Raw genomic sequence first — 20,473 nt, 5'->3', positions numbered from 1 at the left:
CCGCGATCGACTCCGAGGAGGAATTCCTCTTGAATCTCCCTCCTTTTTTCTCTCTCTCTTTCTTTCTCTGTCTCGCTTCTTCCTTCTTTCCCCTCAAGCGCTTCCTAGTTCTTTTTTTGCCGCGCAGCGCCGCCGTCGCAGAAAAGCAGGTTATTAAACTATTACGAAGGTGGCACAGTGTTGAAAGCGGCTCCTCTGCTCCTCTCGCCGACTTGCTTCGAAGGATAAAAGCGGCTGGTATACAACGATGTCTCGACGATACGAGAGTAAATGACGTCCAGGAAGAATGCTGCTGTAGAATGCTCCACATCTCTTCAACGGTATATTAAAAATGTTTTCTTTTTCGGAAGACAGAAGTCTCAAAGCTCGATACGGTGAGAAGTTCGTCATTTTCAAAAATAACGAATTTATCTATCTCTCTCTCTCTCTCTCCTTCCTTCCTTCCCTTCGCGCTTTACCTAGTCCTTTTTTGTCGCGCAGCGCCGCCGTCGCAGAAAAACGGGTTATTAAACTATTACGAAGGCGGCACAGTGTTGAAAGCGGCTCCTCTGCTCCTCTCGCCGACTTGCTTCGAAGGATAAAAGCGGCTGGTATACAACGATGTCTCGACGATACGAGAGTAAATGACGTCCAGGAAGAATGCTGCTGTAGAATGCTCCACATCTCTTCAACGGTATATTAAAAATGTTTTCTTTTTCGGAAGACAGAAGTCTCAAAGCTCGATACGGTGAGAAGTTCGTCATTTTCAAAAATAACGAATTTATCTATCTCTCTCTCTCTCTCTCCTTCCTTCCTTCCCTTCGCGCTTTACCTAGTCCTTTTTTGTCGCGCAGCGCCGCCGTCGCAGAAAAACGGGTTATCAAACTATTACGAAGGCGGTGTTGAAAGCGACTCCTCTCAGCTCTTCTCGCCGACTTGCTGCGAGGGATAAAAGCGGCTGATATACAACGATACCTTGACGATACGAGAGTAAACGACATCTAGGAGAAATGCTACTGGAGAATGTTCTACATCTCTTTAACGGTACGTTTAAAATATTTGCTTCTTTAGGAGATAGAAGTCTCGAAGCTCAATACGAAGGGAAGTTGGTCATTTTCCCGAAAATAACGATTTTTGATAAGCGTGTTAATGAAAGTTTAGATGTTGAATTACAGCGACGATATGTAACTTTGTCTTGAAAATCTTGAATAAGAAAAACAACGGATAATTTTTGCCGAGTGTTTATTAATACATTGCACGTGAACTCAAATTAATCTGAATCTATAAGTCTCGTTTTTCGTAAAATGTGTGGGATTATTATTGAGATTTTGAGATATTTAATGTAAAGTATTTGAGGAAAATTTGATGATCGGGAGGAGTAATACGAATATAATATATTTGATGATCAAAAGGAATAATACACAAATATGCATATATAGTTTTTTTTATAAATCTTTCATATAAAAAACCGTATTATTATGCTCTGTCTCGTCTAGAAAATTTTATTTTTTGCTCTGTCTTTTCAAACGTGATACATATATAGTTTCCACATTCTTTTTTTCTCCGGACGAAGCTATATCGGTGCAATCTCATCCCCTCTCCCTAAAACCGACCGTAGTCGTCTAATCATCCCCCGCATGTCGGGAGAGAGAGGGAGCGCATCGTGACTTTTTATTAGGAGATCAAGGGGATCGAGAACGGGAAAATCCGTCGGCGCGACAGCCGCTATCGACTCGACGAATTCTCCGAGGACGTTGATCCGCCCCGCGGCCTATTCAGCTTCGAGATATCCTCCGTCGTGCGATTCGGTTGGCGCCGCGACGTAAACCGACGCTCGTGCAGCGGACAAGGTCTTCCTTTTCACGCGCGTAGCGTGCAGATGCGGATCATTCATATATGTTATCAGTGATTCTCAAAGAATGTGCCATGAAATTTTTTCTCAGTGCAGGAAAAAAAAACTGCAACAAGATAAAACTGTGTTTAAATTTCTTGAAAAAATTTGCTCATGTTCAGTATATATACACACATATATATATACGTGTAATTAAATATAATCTTTCAGAAAAAGTATAATATTTTCAAATATAATATTTTTGCGCGTTGAACATTCGGGATGTAGTTTTTATTGCGATGAAAGATATCGTATCGTGAAAAGAAAAAAAAATTGAGAACCATTGACACACGTCGATCCGCATTATGTGGATCGAGATGTATTACTGATACTACACGAAGCCAGATTTCGTGGTGCAGAATAGAGCGGCGGATCACCAGTTGCGCATAGTCTGCCGGATATAAGGACCGCTCGATCGCGTGTATGCAGTGGCGGATTGAGACATATTGAGGCCCTAAGTGCGACATAATCCGAAAGCTCTGATATCCTATATTACAAATACTATGTATAAGGCTGAAGCACATGAAGAGCTGCGTCAAGATTAGGTTGGATGAGAGATTATTTTTTCTAGAAATATCTTCTAACAAAAATGTTTTAAGCAAAAGTTGGGTAAAACGGAGGAAGTATATTAGTTCAATTTTTTTAACGAAATTTATAACCAGAAGCTCTAAAACTACTAAAAAATATTTTATAATGTGACTTTTCTTCACAAGCGCGCCATCTCTTTCTCTTTTTAAAGAGGTAGATATATATTTTTATATTATTATAAATTTTTTTTCTTTTTTTTTGATAGAATATTTATGATAATTTTATTGTCTTAAATATTCATAAATAATTTTATTATCATAAATATTAATCTTAATCTTATGTATAAAAGAAAACTATTTCGAGTTCGATTTCGTCACTGCCGAAAGATAGGAAAATCAGATCGGACTATTTAGATTCATTGTTTTATTTATAAGAATCATCTGAAAAACGATGTCTTCTCATATCCGATTGCGACTCTTTCAATTTGTCATTTCCGGGATTCCGAATGTGAAATCCGTTAAACGAGTATTTAAATATTTCTTTTATCTTACGATAGAGTCTTTAATTTAATCTTTGAATAGAATGCTTCCAACAATCGTATTTTTGCCGTCGTATTTGCGATATATTATGTAAGTTTAGCATGTAAAAGTTTTTTTTTTTTTAATTTTTGAAACTTTAGATAATAACGATATCTATATATGTAACTTAATTAATTTTTTAATTTTCTTCATTAAACGGAGAGATTATAACGTCAATGAACATGGTCACGTGTTTGCAATTTACTCACATCTGAATTATTTGTTCACGGACAGTTGTTATAATTTACTTACGCTAGCACACGTGGGACGAATACACAATTTCGAGCGTAACAACACGTGGCGTTTGTAATATTTGAAATCTTGATCCCCGTTACGATCTAACGTAATTCGTCAAGGTCCGCGATTATCTTTCGAAATCCAGATAAAAATCTCGCTGCGTTAAGTCTTGCGTGAGAAAACGATATACATGATATCATTATGCTTATTTTACAACGAAAATTTTTATTTTCCGAAAAAGGAATACATAAATAATGAATAAAGAATAATTGACTAATAATATTATATTATAGAATATAATGTATATAACTTCAAATAATTTTTTATTTGTTAATGAATAATTAGAGCTCGCACAATTAATTATTTGATCAAAACAAATAATTTGCGCGATCTTAAGTAAGAATTAAAACAATAGAAAATATGAATATTATAAATTGTTATTTTATAGCAACCTTTACGAGCGACAATTTTTTTATCAATTTTTTTATTTGGATTCAAATTTATCTTATCGTGTTGTTTTTCATCAATTTAAATGTAATTTGCTAATCATGCTCATTCAGAGCGCTTAGTAATAAATGAATTACAGGATCGAGTTTAATAAAGAAAAAAAGTAGTAATGATACATTAACATATATACATACCATTACATTTATCAATTAGATTGAAAGTTAAGAAATATCTCACATGAATTTATTCTATAATAAATTAAATATTTCATAACAGTAATAAAACTTACTCTCGGATGATGTTTGACCTTCGTATTTGACGATGTGTATTGTTAATGTAACGCGACCCGTCTTTGTTGTCATTCGTGCGGCGCGACTCGAGTGGGAAGGACGCGGTGTGAGCAACTGCGTATGTCGTCAGATTATATCTTTTGATAAACGCGATCATTCTCGATTGTTACAATTAGCGATTCACGACTCGTAAGCGTGTCGAAGGGACGGCTATTTATCGAAACAGGTATCTCGCACGCGATTTATTCCTTTGGAATCAATGCGATATAAGATGGCGATTATAAATTATTGTTTTGCTTCGATAATTATGTCTTTACGCTTGAGCAACAAATATATCTTGCACTGTACTTAGAAATTTTCGCAGATTTAAATATAATTTGCTCATTTTCGAATCGAGAAAGTGCGCAATAATATACGAATAACATCATAATATATTATCAATCGTTTATTGGCAATACATTTATTTCGTTGGGACTTGTATGTGTTTGAAAAAATATTGTGCGCGCGTGTAAATGAATTTTTATTATATTTGGATAATTAATCGCGTTTTAATTAGTTATTAATTCGTTTTGCGCGAAATTAGAGAGAAAAGAATCCAGGCGATACATGTCCCTAAAAGACATCTAAAAGATGACTTTAAAGACATCTTATTGTTCTATGGACATCTTTAAGATGTCTTTTTGGCCTTCTTGTACTGTTTGGAAAGAGAGAGACAGAGTAATCTTATCGGTATCATTTTAGGATTTTTCAATTAACAAAACGTCGGAGATAAATAATGGATTTCCATTCTTTTAGTAAAAATATAATCTTTATTAATTCTGTATTTTAATATTTACACCACGTATCATAAATTCGACGTTCGTAAATTAATTTTTTATAATCTTCGTATTGTAATCTTTAATTTGTATATTTATTTATTTATGTTATAAAACACGTGTACTATTTGTATGTTTAGGATTGCTGTGGCGGGCGATGCGTGAATCTGGCTGCGCGATTTCGAGTATATTGTACGATCGTGGTTCTCCCATCGAAATATAATAAAGTGTCGGCCGCGTGTGCGGGAGTGCCGTACAAAGTGCCGCGCGATCGTCCTATTTTGCTTATTAGTGCGCGCCCGAATGTGATTAACCGTGTTTTCGCAAGTGAGTGCTATGAAGGAGTACCAAAGGCAAGAGAGGGGATCCACGAGGCAACGGCGGAGCAACCATGAGGTGAGCAATCAATAACTTATTTAATTTATTTATTATTTGTTACTTATAAAATTACTCTCTTATCTCCGCGATAAAAATTAGTTATTTTTTCACATCTTTTGTTGTGTAATGCATACAAAACTTTCTACAGTTTATTAAAATATATATATATATATATATAATGTGTGTATATAACGAAATTAATGGAAAAATATAATTTTAATAAAATAAGAAATATTTTAACACTGTTTGAGTTTTATAATTATTTACATTATTTAAATGAGAAAATTAAATTGTTATTTATTATATATTATAAAAGTTTATATCTGAAAAAGTTTTTTTCGAGAATTATATTTAATGTTTATTTAAAGAACGAATAAAAAATACATATGCGTGTTATTATTTTGAACACATTGTATATATGTGTTGTATAATTCGAATATATTTTCATTTTACAGATCAAGAGTTGCAAACTCCGCCGCTGCGCATCGGACTGGTGAGTGATTAATTTATCTTTTATTTTAATCTCGAGCAAATCTCAAACAAGAAAACGATCAAGCACAATGTTGACGTGTAAATACAATTTCATTATCGTGTCTTATTATTCAACGTTTAATGCGAAGCAAGTAATTAAATTTATTTCTTATAAAAAAAAGAAAGAAAGTTAACTGCTTAAAATTTGAGCGTAATAATTAGAGAATTTTATATCAGAGAAATGTACGATTCAGTAGATCCTCTATACTTGTATCAAGTAGCTTTAGTACTTAGGGTTTTAATACTTGCTCACCTCGTGCTCAGCTCTCAAACGAAGCTCTCACGCGACGCAGCGGACAAATTAGTCTCGCGCGTGCAACGAGGCGGGTGGCACCCTCGCAAAGCCGCGCGCATCGGTCCAATAAACTGAATAAACCGTACCCCGAGAGTCAACACAGTGTATCTCGTGCGAGCGAATCGACTCAATACGGTGGGGGGAGGGGGGAGGAGGAGGAGGAGGGGGGAAGAAGGAGAGCCACGGAATCGCGGACCCCGCTACGGACGGAACAATGCGACCACTCGGGCAGGAGCATTTAATTGTTTCCGCTCCTGTCCGCCGTCGTTTTCGTTCCTGCGGAGCGTTCTCTCTAAGCTGTCTCCTCCCCACTCGTTAGCGAGTTCCTCTCTCGGAACCGGAAGACGTCGACGTTGCAGAGCAACGTCTCTCCTCTCCGGCCGTCATACGCCAAGTTGCGCGCGCGGTCGTGTCATCGGTCCGAAACGATTTAATTTACTTATTTCGTAGAATTTCACGTGGATCGCGTTAACGACGCGGTAAGCCTGTAATCGAAATCGATTGTTGCAACTATAAAGATTGAATTAAATAATTGCAGTTTTGTAGAAATTAATATGAATTAAATTAAATTAAAGTATTTTTAATTACAGTATAAAAAGTTAACTCTTGATTGTGCAAATTAAGAGATAATATTTCACAAAATATTTACAAACGTTCGTCCTTTTTTTATTTCAATTCATTTCTTGCAGAATGAGATTTATTATTTATTTAAAAACTAAAAAGAATAGCTACATACACATACATTTCTTATTTCTTTTCGTCATTATGTAGATTTTTCTTTAAAAAACTCGAGCTTTTAGCGAGTTATTTTGAAGATTATATTAGTACATGTAACCGCGCAGCTCAAGTGGACTCGATGTGTGATGTTGAAAGTAGAACGAGGTCGAATTTCACATGTCGTCACACACAGCGATATGCAAATATGTACTAAACGCCCGGGAACATTTTATGGACCGTTGTCCTTTTGCTTGTAAATGGTTATTATAAAGCGAGGCCACCCTTATTTAATATAGGTCTTAATCGTACTATTTTCCGTTGTTGTTTTATTGCAATCTATAAAATATTTTTGATAAATTTATTCTTTTTTTATACAACGATTAATGGTGAAATGAAGTTTTCGTAAATGTTTCCGAAAAAAGGAGGATACTTTTCAAGTCTTTTCAAACTTTTGTGCTTGCGGAGAATACCGTCTTTACTAAAGAAGCAGATGAAACTCTTGGCGAACTTAAAAATTCCCTTTGTACTTGCTAAGAGAAAACGTATTTAATTTTACACTTTTCGGCTATATATCCAAAATTTTCTGTGCGAGACGCGATTACGAATTAAAAAGTATTTTGATAAATAAATGTTATGGAAATTTGAATATTTTCGCGCATAATATAGAGAAGCTCGCAGCCTAATTTAAGAATTAAAAAAAAAAAAAACATCTTTATAAAAGAATTCTAAGATTATTTTTTTCTTAAATTTTATTAGAGTCTTGTACATATAATATTGATATATTATAATAATATATCAAATATATATCAACGTACATAATATTCGCTATTTTTAATTCGAATCGTTTTTGACCAGTGCATGTCTTGAGAAATAGGGTAACTTATTCGGCTCGCAAACTTAAGCGAGGTTCAAAAAGTGGTACATCGCGAACGATGCACGCGGATGGATGCGAAATGTGGGAAGGAGGGGAGGAAGGAAGGAAGGAAGGAAGGAATGTGGGAGCTTTGGATTTCTCTCGCACGTCGCCATGCACACTGTGGGGAACGCGGTATGCAAATGTGTACAAAGCGACGGGAGCATTTTGCAGCCCGTTGTTCCTGCGCTTATGTATATATGTATACACAGCACACACACACACACACACACCACATATATTTCGCTCTTTCTTCTTTCCTCTCGTATGCGGTCCTCTGGCATCCCGCGGGCTTTCTCCCGGGTGCGCTTATGGCGCAACACATACACATACACACACACCCGTTCTCCGGAAGAAAATAGGGAAACACGGTAGAAGGGGCCACGTCGCAACCCCATCGACCGCCCCCTCTCGTTCCTCAACGCTATGCAACGACCGGTCGGTCGGTCGGTCCCTAGGTATTATTTCGCTCGAGGCGCCGAGAAGCAAGGAAAGTCGCGTCTCTCTCTCTACGGCGTATGAATAATATATTATTTTCACCTCGCCTCGTGCCACAAAATGCACCCTCTCGACGAGCGTTAGGTCGTGCTGGGATGTTGCGAGAAGATTCGGGAAATAGAGAGAGTTTGCTAAGACCGATTGATATCTAACAAAACTGAATGTCAAAATTATTATTATTATATTTATTTATTATATATATTTAAACAATAAAAATTAATGTTGACTAATTAATTATTGTTAATTTTAAAGTTAGGATTTTTAATTTTTCATAATCAAAAAGGGGATGTCTATATATTTATTTATAATTTCTTTTCTAATGATACTAAATATCATTATCATAAACTGTTATCAAACACTTATATTATTAAAAAAATTTAAGTTTGTTACAAACGTGTCAAGACAGTTAAAAATTTAATTTAAAATTAAGTTTAAAAGTATTGAGAGATTAATTTAAAACTTTATAATTTAAATATCTTTAGTTTATTCTTTGTAAGAGAATAAAGTACACACAACTATTTATTATTGTGTACTCAATTGAAATATAAATATCAGTATTATTATTTAGCTAAAACAAAAAGAGAAAAAGGCAATACATTATATTGACTAATTCTAAGTAATGCGAAATCTCATCTTTTATCGCAGATATTATAAAGCAGAAATTGTTTTTATATGTAAAACTTTGACTTTTATCCATGTGCCTTTGCATTAACATTTATAATTGATATACTTATGTTATATTATTAATTGCCTTCATAATTTTACTAGTATTATATTACATAATTTTTTTGCAAACTACAAGATAACTAATTTTAAAATATTTTTTTTTCTCTGACATAATTATTGACATTTTAAATTGAATATTTTCATAATTATTTCTAAATTATTTATTCAACTTTGTAAAATGGAAGACTATAAATTTAAGTCGAAATTCCGATATCATCGTTCCATAATCGTTGCATCGATGGCCAATCAGCTACTAATTCACCCCTAAGATTTTGACGTTGTATGCGGCATGCTACAAGGGGCACGGCGATAATATCGTTAGGGCGCGACTAATGGGAGAGCCGCGAGAATGATTGCTCAAACGTAGAACGTATTTATCGCGTAGCGGAGCGCGCCAACGCGCGATGCAACGTGTAATGTATTTTAAAAGCGTGCCTTTCGAGGGCGGCGTCAAAAGCCGATGTAAAATATGATCAAATAAAGCGAGGCGAGAATTAGATTTGGCAAGCTCTTTCTCCGCGTAGCGGTGCGGCGGCCCGGTTGTTCCGTGTAGAAAAAATTTCGTTGAAAAAAACGTTCGCCCACAGTGTGCGGTTGCATAAATGCGTACCGCTGCAAACCTATCGACTGGTGATTTTCTTTGGGGGTTTTCTACAAAGTCTTATGTATTTAATGACTTAATACTTAATATTTAAATTAATATTTTACATAAATTTAAATTTTATATGAATTTTCTAAATTATTTTATTATTTTATTTTTTTATTCTTTCCCTTTTTCTTTCTCTCTCTCCCTCTCTCTGTTTAACGAATTATGACATCATGAATTGGAACTGCGTTCGACATATTGCGTGAGTTATGATCAGACATTGAACAGTTAAAATACACGTGTCTCGATAGGGTTAATCCAATATAAAATTAACGAAAGAGCTTACAGCTATCTCTGTTAATTCGGCCTCCCTAACCACGATTGCCTTATTCGTAAAAAAGATTTTTTAATTACTACTGCGCCAGACTGAAATATTGAGTCGCTCGATAATATGACGTGCGGCTCGCCATAATGCATTGACGATTTATATAAGAGAGATCTTCCGTTTATCCCTTTTACCATGAAAGTGAAATCGTTGATTACAATTACATTTTTACATCTACCGTAATATACCTGAGAACATATGTGAGAGATCCTGTATATGATATATTTTCATAACTTTTTTTTTTTAATTAAACAACTTTTAAAATATCGAGTTAATTAAATACATATGTATTGAAATAAAAAAGATAGAATTAGATAGACTATATCTAATATTATATATTCACAGAGGTCGAGTTATATACGCTAATGATTATTCGAATAATTTTATCTAAATTTTTTCTTTAATTTTTTGCTGCAAATAATTTATGTAGTATATAATTTGAAAATGCATATTGGCGCGAACAAAGTCTGAAAGCACGTTCGACTCGACGGCGGTCTCAATCACCGCGATCGCTATACCGCAAAAGGTTTTAACGCTAGCTACTTCAGAGGCGATCGGTCGTTGTTGGGAAGATTTTTCATCACCGCTTGCGCTTGCACAGTCACCGAGCAATACCCCATGGAAAAAGGGTAAAAATTGCCTCCGGTGCGTTAAGCGCGCTTCGCGCTAGTTTCGCGAGATGAGAGAGAAAGAGAGAGAGAGAGAACTGGTACAAGCTAGCGAGAACAGCCACGAGGATGAGGACAGAGGACAAATGTGTCGGTGTGTGTGCGGGCGTATATACGCGTGTGGGTGCATGTACGCCGGGGACGCCTGCATGGCAGGCAGGTTAATACAGCGGCGCTAGAATGGAGGGTGGCTGCTGATGTAATTTTTGCCCGTTTGATGTCTTTAATGGAATCAGGCGCGTATCTAGCAGGCGCCACTCAATTTGCAGGGTGCGACTAATGGCTGCTGCGAGAGGTAGTCCGACCCGGACGAATGCCCCGAGCTGCTGGCTCGCCCGATCCCGCAGCTCGCAACTTGACGCGACTCGATACGATTCGGATCGACTCGGCTCGACTTGGTCCATATCTATCTATCGAGTAAAAGATCTGCCCATCGATTAAGAGACAAGTTGCCGTGCTGATATCTCGAGTCGAGCAATCCAAATATTCAAAAAAGAATATGGCGCGATATTCTTTGCTCAAGTTATCGTTGCAGTATATCTGTGAATATGATTAACTACTGCGAAGAGAAATAAAATGATGGACTCTTTAGTAGTATTATTGAGAATAAATAAATTTAAATAAATTAATATATTTTAATTTTTAAATTAAATTATAGTTAATTAAATTTAATATTGGTTTTTAAGAAACAAATATAATATTGATCATGTACACTTAGTCTCAGAATTTGTCAGAAGATTCCTGAACGCTTTGTTAGTTTTAAAGAGCAAGAAAGATGATTTTTAAAATTAGTCATAAAATGCAACGCAGATTGTAGGTGCTTTCTCAGTCTAAGAGCTCCAAGAAATAATCACGTCGAGATGCAGTTTCGAGGTTGCTGTCAAATTAGATAGAAATTGTGAGAATCAATACAGCGCGCGATATTATTGAGGAAATTATGGAGCGTAATCACGCGCGCCGGGAGATGCTTTCTTTAGATTTCCTTGAAAGGTAGAAATTGCAAGAGCATAAATCCTATAGCTTGGCATTATAAGCAAGAAACAAAACTTAACCGTAAGGAATTGGAAATTTTAAGAATAGTTCAAGTTATCGATACAGCATTAACAGAGACGTTTAATTAAACGAAGCAAGACTAATTCCAAAATTTTTCAAAATTAAATATATATATTAGCCAAGGAAAAATTCAAGGATCTAAAATCTGATAAACGTGCATATTAACTTCCATCTATTGTTAAAAAATTACCGAATTGCATTGAAGAAAACGAAAGAAAAGGGAGCGCGAAGATAGAAATAGTTCGCGAAGCGCGTCATCAAGGCCAGAATCGTTGATCGTCGTTGTGTGTATAGGTGCCCTATAAAATATATTATATCCCTCTCATTATCACGCTATTCTTCGCGAGCGGTCGCGCGGAATGATAGGACCACGACGAGTGAATGTATTTAGCCGAACACCCCGGAGTTCGACCTAAATGTTTGACATTACCGAGTGTTGGCGCGAAGGGAACGGCAGCGGGGGGAAGAGTCCCCCCTTTCTCGGCAATCCTCCTCCTCCCCCCCTCCCCCCCCCCTAAATCTCGCGCCCAACGTTTCTGCCCCCGAAATGCGTTTTCACGCCAATTTGTCTCTCCGGAAGCTTTCACGAGTCTTTACGCTGCCCTCTTTCCCCCCTCGATAGGCGGGCGCGTTTCTGGATATAACCACGCACAAGCGCGCATATTGCCATCGTCCCTGACCCCGCTGTCACCCGATATATAAACGTGCGCGATCGACGACGGCCGGTTGGAAAGAACGAAATTATCGTTTCGAAGATCGCGGACCATAAATTCGCACGATTTTATTTCGGTGATTGTTAATGCGGAGAGCTAATTATCCGGCGGAAATTTTCTGTCCAGAAATTATTTCTTTTAATTAAAAAGATTATAAAAATATAAGTTATAAAAATAATGACAATTATTTTTGACACATTAAATGCGAGCTATTGGATATAAAAACAAGTTTATCTCGGCATTGAAAAAAAAATTTATATCGCTTATTGCAAACATATTGCAGTAATGAAATGTTGTAATTATGGGGAAAAAAAAATGTGGAAACATTATTATTCTATAAACATGATTACATCTTTCTGTAACATTTCAATATTGTAATAATTTTGCTTGATTACAACTTCAATTTTTTTTCTTTTACGTTTGTAAATTCTACAGAAATTAAATTTATTTAAACCAAAATTGATAATTTTATTTTAATAAAAGGCACACACTGATAATGAGAAGTTTTCCTTGCAACTTACAAAATTTATTTAGGAATACTCTCTTTTTTCGCTTAAAAGATATTATTTCAAGATAAATCATTCTTAATCACAACGATCCTTCTTTATCTCTCACAGACTGCGAAATGTATTTACTCATACTTCGCGGTTGTGAGCAGCTCTCGAGAGTCCGAGGAGAACGCGCGTTACCAAGCTCGTCGTGGAATTAATTTAGCAAAGCCGCACCGGTTTCCTTAGGTATTACGCGAAGGGCGGGGGGCCAGTCCTCAAAGGACCAAAGATCGCAGAGATAGCCGTAGTTCCGCGGCGGGCGCGTGTGTATAATAACGAGAGGAAACCCGGACGAGCTTTATTTCCCCCGGGGGCCCCCGCGGGAGCTTAACCAGTCGTCGCCCATCTGACTCGAACAAGAGAAAGACGCGGAAGATCATATCGGAGCAGATAATTGGTCGATCTCCCGATTTCCTCCCTGCTCTCTCTCTCTCTTTCTCTCCCCTAAACCATCTATCTCGCTATACTCTTTTTGCTCATTTTTTCCGAAGCTTTTCCGCGGTACCGCATCCAGGGAATGTTTTAATTAAAAGCAACCGGACCACAGTTGGCGCATCGCGTCAATTTTTCGTCCCGTCCTAAAGGAGAGAATGAGAGAGATATAATGGCGTAACATGCGGTCTTCCCCACGGCCAATCTATCGAATACGCTGCGGTACGAAGTCGAAAGTGAATTGCAGTTATTTTTCGTAATTAATTTCTTCCGAGGCACCATTTTTCCTTACCTGAATTAAAAGCGACTTTATTAAGTGTTAAATTAAATCTTGTTAATTTATCGATATTATGAAATTATACAAAGTTAACTTAAAAGTGTGAAAATGAATATATTTTATTGGAGACCTTATCAAGATGCGAACAAAAGCTTGTGTTTTTATCTTTAAAATTTCTATTCATTATTAAGGACGATAATAAGATGCCCTTCAAAGCTTTCCTGACTTGGAAAGGATCTTAGATAGACATCCTTACAAAGTCAGTTTATGCTGCGGGCGTCCAAGTATCTTTATCACGTTGAGGTACGAAAGTCGAGGCGCTTGAATCTCCCCTCGGAACTCCCTCGCATCTTGATTTTTCACCAGCCGGTTGTCGAGGATATCAAGTGTCGTACGTGTTCATGGTCGAAGCTCGACTTCATCTCGAGTCGTATTGCAAAGAAGATACCATAACTACATTCAGATATTCATCACCATGATGATAGATAATCGATAACTGCTATTTTGCAGTAATAGATATTAAATTAAAATTTTGTAATTTGTATCTAACTTTAAAATTTGTTGACATTGTTGTAAAACTTAGAAGAACTTTAATACGTTTATTTTCTTTAAATATTTTAATATAATTATTATATGTGATGGAACCCTCAATAATTTTCCCATGTGCAAATATAGCAATATTAATAAGTATAATTGACATTTGACATTCTTGGCAACGAACACATGACTTTAGACATTAAATATTGCCTGCAAGAATGTCAGTGTCATCGCTATCTATCGCTGCTGTTACTGTTGGCGATGATCGGAAGCCGCAGCGTCTATGGGTTTTACGGTGACGGCGGCATGGCTTGTAATTATAGGCCGCGACTCGACAGGCGAGTCGCAAGGTCGAAAGCTCGATCGAGAGATGTGAGAAGAAAAGAAGCTCTGGTGCGAGCGATGAAGGCATCCGCACTCTCACGACGATGCACTCGCACACGGATAGCGGTCGATCAAAAAGCCTGCCGCGGAAAAAAGAAACTCACCGGTCGGGTGAAACGAATGTGGCAGGCAGGCGAGGGGGAGGGTAGACGTATCGAAACTCTGCGAGAAACAAGAGAACAGGAGAACGGACAGATAAAGAAGGACCAACACTCGCGAGAGGATAAATTCAAGAGGATAAAAAATGGCCGCGCGCGCGACCGTGTGCGATATAAACAAGAGGATGATTGGAAAGAGAGAGAAGAACGAGTGTATATATTTACTATCATCGTGCTGGAAAACCGAGGGATTTATACTTTAAGGAGTTTTCTGTTAAAATACGAGAGACACGAGAGGAAAAAACGTGAGAAAAAGACAGAAAAATAGAAAGAGAGAGAGAGAGAAAAAGATGAGAAACTGTAGACTTCAAGCGAGCTCGAGCGAGAGGATGTCAGTGGCAGAAGAAAAAAAGGCAACGATGACGAGAAGAAAGGAAGGGGGGGGGGGAAAGATCAAGGAAGATGGACGGAGGGAGGAGGATCGCAGCTCTCGGAGAGCGGGCAGGATAAATAAACGCGGCGCGCCGCCCTCTCATCTCAGACACCTCTATTTCGCCGCTTCTCACGGACGCAAGTCATCCTCTGTTTCTGAGCGCAGAGATACGATGTGGCGAAGCGAGGTGTGCGAGCAAAAAGGGAGGCAAGGAGTGCCGGTGCCGCGGGTACAGGATCACGGCCACCTTCCTTGCGTTCTCGCGCGCAACACTCATCATTAACCCTTCCCTGGACATATACGTCTCTGATAATGATTACAAAGGCGAGCGAAATCGTCAAACCGAGGGATGAAAGCGCAAGAGTAACTTTTTTTTTTTAATTTCCCAAACATTATGAGAGATTTATAAATAATTATTCATTAATTTATTAATAAAAATATATATTACGCATATTTTTTTTTCACAATATGTATAATGCACTACAATTTATATATTTTATTTTAGTGTAAAATATGTGAAAATTTCGTTTGCATAAATTTTTTAATTTTTTATTCACGTTTTTATTCATAATTCTGTTACATTAATCAGCGATTTTGCTTACGGTACTTGCTCGCGGTCGTTCTATGACCTTTGGAAATGAGTGTTCACCAGAGTCATGCCTCCGGCATGATATGAGGGATCTAATGATTGGCCGTGCTCGTTATTTACCGTCTAACAACGTACCGACTAATCGCGAGCGATAAATGCATCTTACTCACGAGAGCGATTTCACTAACGATCTACGATGTAATCCGGAAGATCCGCTTTCTACTTTAAATTAGAGCATCGCGGAAACGTTCGATCGCGAAATGTCAATTTTATTATCAAAAGATATTAAGAATCTCGATATATACTTTTGTCATTTTACATTAAGATGCCATAAAAAAACGGATATAAATAGTTTTTGTAATTTAAATCACAATAAATAATCTTTTTGACGGAAATATAACCGCTTTGATTAAACAAGTATTGTTGCACAAATTTTGAATGAGCGATCTCGATATTCATAATACGTTCAAATATTGAAGTGATAAAGTTCCTGATAATCGTCAAACATAAATCATAATCGCGCCAAACCTGAAAATCTTGAAACATTGAAAAATTTCAATGCCTGATAATAATTTGTTCGAGAAAAGAATAAAATCCGAGAACAGAGGAAATACCAAACAAACTATTATATACGAAAAACGAGTAATATCCCTAAAAATAACAACAGAGTTCTAAGCTTTTCCAAACTTATAATTTCTTTGATAAGGGCGCGCTTAAAAAAATACTAAGATCGAGTAAATGACAGTGAGATTTAAAGAATGAAATAACTGTTGTATTTATTTCCGTTTTACACAATGGAATTAATAATGAAATGGGTTTTCAGAAGGAGCTAAAGCAAGTTTTCCAACGAAAGCTTGACATTAAAGCTTTGACATCTATTATTTTTTTTGAAAGAGTTTTTGCTGCGCAAATAATACAAATTTGAGATGAACATGATGTTTGTAATGCGCCTAAATATGTCACATAGAGATTTCCACTACGGCGCCAGAGATCTGACCAGACGAGGTGACCTTCGTTTCTTCAAAATCTAAGCGCCTGAAATATTTCAGATTATAAATGTATAAATCTGCTTTGTGTAGAATAATAATTTCTTCGTTGAAAGAGAAAAAAAGAAATCCGAGAAAAGCCGGAACAACCAAACAAACTCTAATATTCCTTAAAATATAACGCTAAAGAGTTTTATACTTTTTCAAACTTATTCGGGCATGATAAAAGACCAGACGTTTCGTGAAACTATGTTAAGAAAATATATATTATTTAGTCTTAACGATAGACAATTAGAAATTGTTAATATTTTATTAATTGCTGAATTAATTAACATTATTAATTAACATTGTTATTTTACAACTGCAAAAAAATGATCCTTTGATTAAATTTCTGCAAAAAGAACTGTTTCGATTTTTGAAAGCACGTGTGATATTAAAATAAAAATATAAATGCAAAACTTAAAATTGCTACGCGGCTTTATAACGCTACTTAATAGACAATATCAACGTGTTTTCAAGATTGAAGATAGCGTGCGTAAATAGTATTTACAAAAATTGTTGTTCACGGTCTTGAGCACGATAAGATCGCTAATCGGAATATAGCTTATCAGCGATGAGCGGAATCGCGTGGCCGATTCTTTAGACTTTTAGACGAGGAGAGAAGAGACCGGAAAGAGTCGGAAGGACGACCGGGAAGGACCGAGGGATCGATTTTCTGGATCGCGGAGTAGAACTGGATCGTGCTTGCGGATCGTGATTTGCGCGATTACCTATAATGACGTTCCACTACTACCATCACCATCCCCCTTTGCGCAGTACCCATCCTTCCTCCGTCCTTTCCACCCTCTTCGTCCCCTCCCTCCCTCCCTCTCCTTCTCTGATCGCGATCGTGCGCGATCCGCGTGTGTGGGTTCAGGGATGTGACAATGGTCGCTCATTATCGGCTCGCTATTGGCCCATTGTTGGCGGTGAGAGAGAGCCGGAACGGACCTTACCGAGTGCGGCGAGGAGTGATACCGGGTCGTACACCGCAACGGGGTAGTGACTCGTCCTTTTTCGATCGGTGCTGCCGGCAACTAGCAGCATGTCCGGATACATCGTATGTACATATTCTGTACATTTCGCACCGCAACTCGTTGACTAATAAAAGGCGCGGCTAAAGTGTCATTCACATTGGACTCTCTCTCTCTCTCTCTCTCTCTCTCTCTCTCTGTCTCTCCCTCTCTGATTCTAATATGCGCGTAAAGATACAGCCGTTACAATACAATCACATCGCAATATTGATTGCGGTATTGATTTGCGTTGATCGCGGGTGTTGCGATGAAATGTTAAATACAGACTTTCGATTATTTTTTTTTTTTTTACTTAACGAGTTGAAAATATTTTATTTTGTTTTGCATCGTGGAAGAAGAACCTGCCTGTTAATAATCCGACAGCTTTCTCTCCCCCTCTTTTTCTCTGTCAACGAGCATCTTCACGCGCGCGTCGAGAAAAACCAAGCAAAATAATTTCCTTTCGCGTCGAGTCGACGCCGCTACCTCCATCGGTAATCTCTCTCTTTCTCCCTTCGTTGCCCTCCCCCGTTGCCGTCCCGCTTTCCGATTCTAGCACCCGCGTGCCGGCCATGCCGTAGCCAGAAAAGCAAGCAGAAAACGTAGGCAGACAGCTGAAACCCGATGGGCGCAGCGCCGGGGCGCGCTAAAACATGCAAAATCATGCAAATTGCGTTCGTTCGAACATCCAACTCCCTCCCTCTCTTACCCTTGTCCTCCCCCTTCCATCAGCGGCACCGTCGCCTGCTCGTCGACTTTCTCCGATCCCAAGCTCGCGTCTCTCTTTCTCTATCTCGCTTTCGCGGGTTTATTTTCTCTTCTCGCCTCGCTTCCTCTTATCTCTATTTCTCCTCTTTTCTTCGCTTTTTCTCCTCTCCCCTTTCCTCTCTCTCTCTCTCCTCATTCTCCGCGCTTTGCTCCTCCGTCCCACAACATCTATCGCCGTCGTCCGCGCTATTCTCTTTTATCTCCCTGTCGATCCTGCGCGCGCGAGAGCGAGCGTCAAAAATGTTTCGACGATTGTATGCCGCGGCGTTTGTTCCTTTATTTTTGTCGAGGGGTGGAATACCAGGCTGGGCGGGGCTGCCGCTGCCGCCGACGCGCACCGGGGGATGAAACCTCGCCCGCCATATTTACGTCTCTCTGTCGCGAGTGGGAAGCGGAAAAAAGTTCGGGAAATCGCGAGATTCCGACGTTCATCTCGTACTCCCCCCTAACCTTATCTCCCCCATTCGCGTTTCTGATAACGGCTGATACGCCCGACGTGTCGAATGAGTCGATGCGTTTGCGATCGCGAGAGATACATCCATGTTTTTGGCATTGAAAAGTGAATTTATAATAATTATTTCGATCTTGTTTCTTTTGTAATGTTTTTTTATTTTAAATTCTTTTTTTTTGCATAGACTATAATTATTTAAAATATATGAAAGAAACAACTTGATAATTCACTATATAATGCAGCCTGCTTTAAGCTCAAAATCGAGCATGAGCTTTCACAGAGACGAAGATTAGCACACGAGTGCTATTAAAGTCATGTCTTCTATTTGCGACTAATGGCGAGAGCGTGCTGTTATTTAGAGCATGAGCGCGCTTGGGAAAACGTGCTAATTCTCAGAGTGAGTTTGCTGTATGCCCTTTTCTTCTTGCTTCTTTACAGCAAGCGTAATCACTGTAATCCTACAAGCGCGAGGCGCTATGCCGTTCTCGCAAAAAAGCGCCCTTTGCAAACGGAGCTTTTGCACAATTCTACGTTCTTTGTCTTCTTTTTATTTAAATTGTACCTACGTATATTTTCTTAGATAAGTATTTTATCAAGATGCGAATAAAGAATATTTAATTAAATTTTACCGAGGATTAAATTTCTTAAAAGTATTTAAAATTAAAAGAAATCTTTCCTTTTTCATTTAACAATGAATGAAATTATATGTATCTTGTCATCCAGCAATTTTTTTTTCTCAAAACTTTTCTGCATTTTTTACTTAATGATGATTTAATTTATTTTATTCTTATTTTAATTTAAATGACTTGTTTTCAAAAATGATCAAATTTAACTTTGTTATATATTATTTACATTATCGAATTTAAATTCTGTCAATAGAGATCATTAAATTTATAAATCAAAAAGAATTTTGGACTATATAAGATATAAATAATCTAATAAACGTCTTCAATTTTTTAAAATATAAGAAACATAGCTTCCTGTGTTTTTTTCATGACACTGAACTTTGTTTCCACTGACCAATCTGTCCCACGTCTTTTGACTTGTTTACGGATGTGAGAAAAACGATGTCGCGTCCGGCGAATGCGATGCGGACGCATTTTGGACCGTCGCGACGCCCCCACGCTATTTTCCGCATTTTCTGCAGTTTTTCCGAGCTTTCGTAATCCCAAAGAGGGATTCTGCCGGGTCCGCGTAATCCGACTGCTGTTCGCTAATGAAAATAAAAAAAAAAAAAGAAGAGAGAGAGAGAGAGAGAGATAGAAGATCTCTCGATGGACGACGACCAAAAAAAAGGAATGAAAGAGCCGACGCCGAGGGGATTTGCACGGCGTTGATTAAAACCGCGACGACGTATGGCTGCATTCAACGAACAGTGGATTTACGGGCGGCGCTCGTTCTCGATATGTCATAACATATAACCACACACATACATCTCTCTTTCTCTCTCTTTTTCTGTCTCTCATATATATATATATATATATATATATATATATATATATATATATATATATAAATATCGACGTACATTTTACATGTAGAGTCGCGACAATTCTTTTTTTCAACGAAGGCAGAAGAAACGGAATGACAAATATCTGAGAGTGCAGTCGCCATTATAATCGAATGCATCATTCCTCATGCATAAAGGCTAATAATTTAATGCGTACGTGCTCCGTGGTCTTAACTG

General features: G+C 37.7%; 1 protein-coding gene across 8 annotated transcripts in view; it reads left to right on the top strand.

Annotated features, from left to right (window-relative positions):
- The first annotated feature begins 183 nt into the window (after positions 1 to 183).
- Positions 184 to 20,473, top strand: part of LOC126854695 (SKI family transcriptional corepressor 2) — a 90,891-nt gene continuing 70,601 nt past the window's right edge. For 3 of the 8 annotated variants that reach the window (XM_050601675.1, XM_050601669.1, XM_050601677.1), the window contains exons 1-3: positions 4,036 to 4,176; positions 4,906 to 5,161; positions 5,599 to 5,636. In XM_050601675.1, the coding sequence (XP_050457632.1) occupies positions 5,102 to 5,161; positions 5,599 to 5,636 (98 nt within the window). In that variant the 5' untranslated portion in view covers positions 4,036 to 4,176; positions 4,906 to 5,101. The other 5 variants (XM_050601671.1, XM_050601670.1, XM_050601674.1 and 2 more) reach the window with 5 other exon arrangements.

Source organism: Cataglyphis hispanica, chromosome 14 (assembly GCF_021464435.1).
Source record: "Cataglyphis hispanica isolate Lineage 1 chromosome 14, ULB_Chis1_1.0, whole genome shotgun sequence".
In the NCBI taxonomy this organism is placed as follows: domain Eukaryota; kingdom Metazoa; phylum Arthropoda; class Insecta; order Hymenoptera; family Formicidae; genus Cataglyphis; species Cataglyphis hispanica.
The sequence above is the reverse complement of the archived record's forward strand: the minus strand, read 5'-3'. Positions and strand labels throughout refer to the sequence as shown.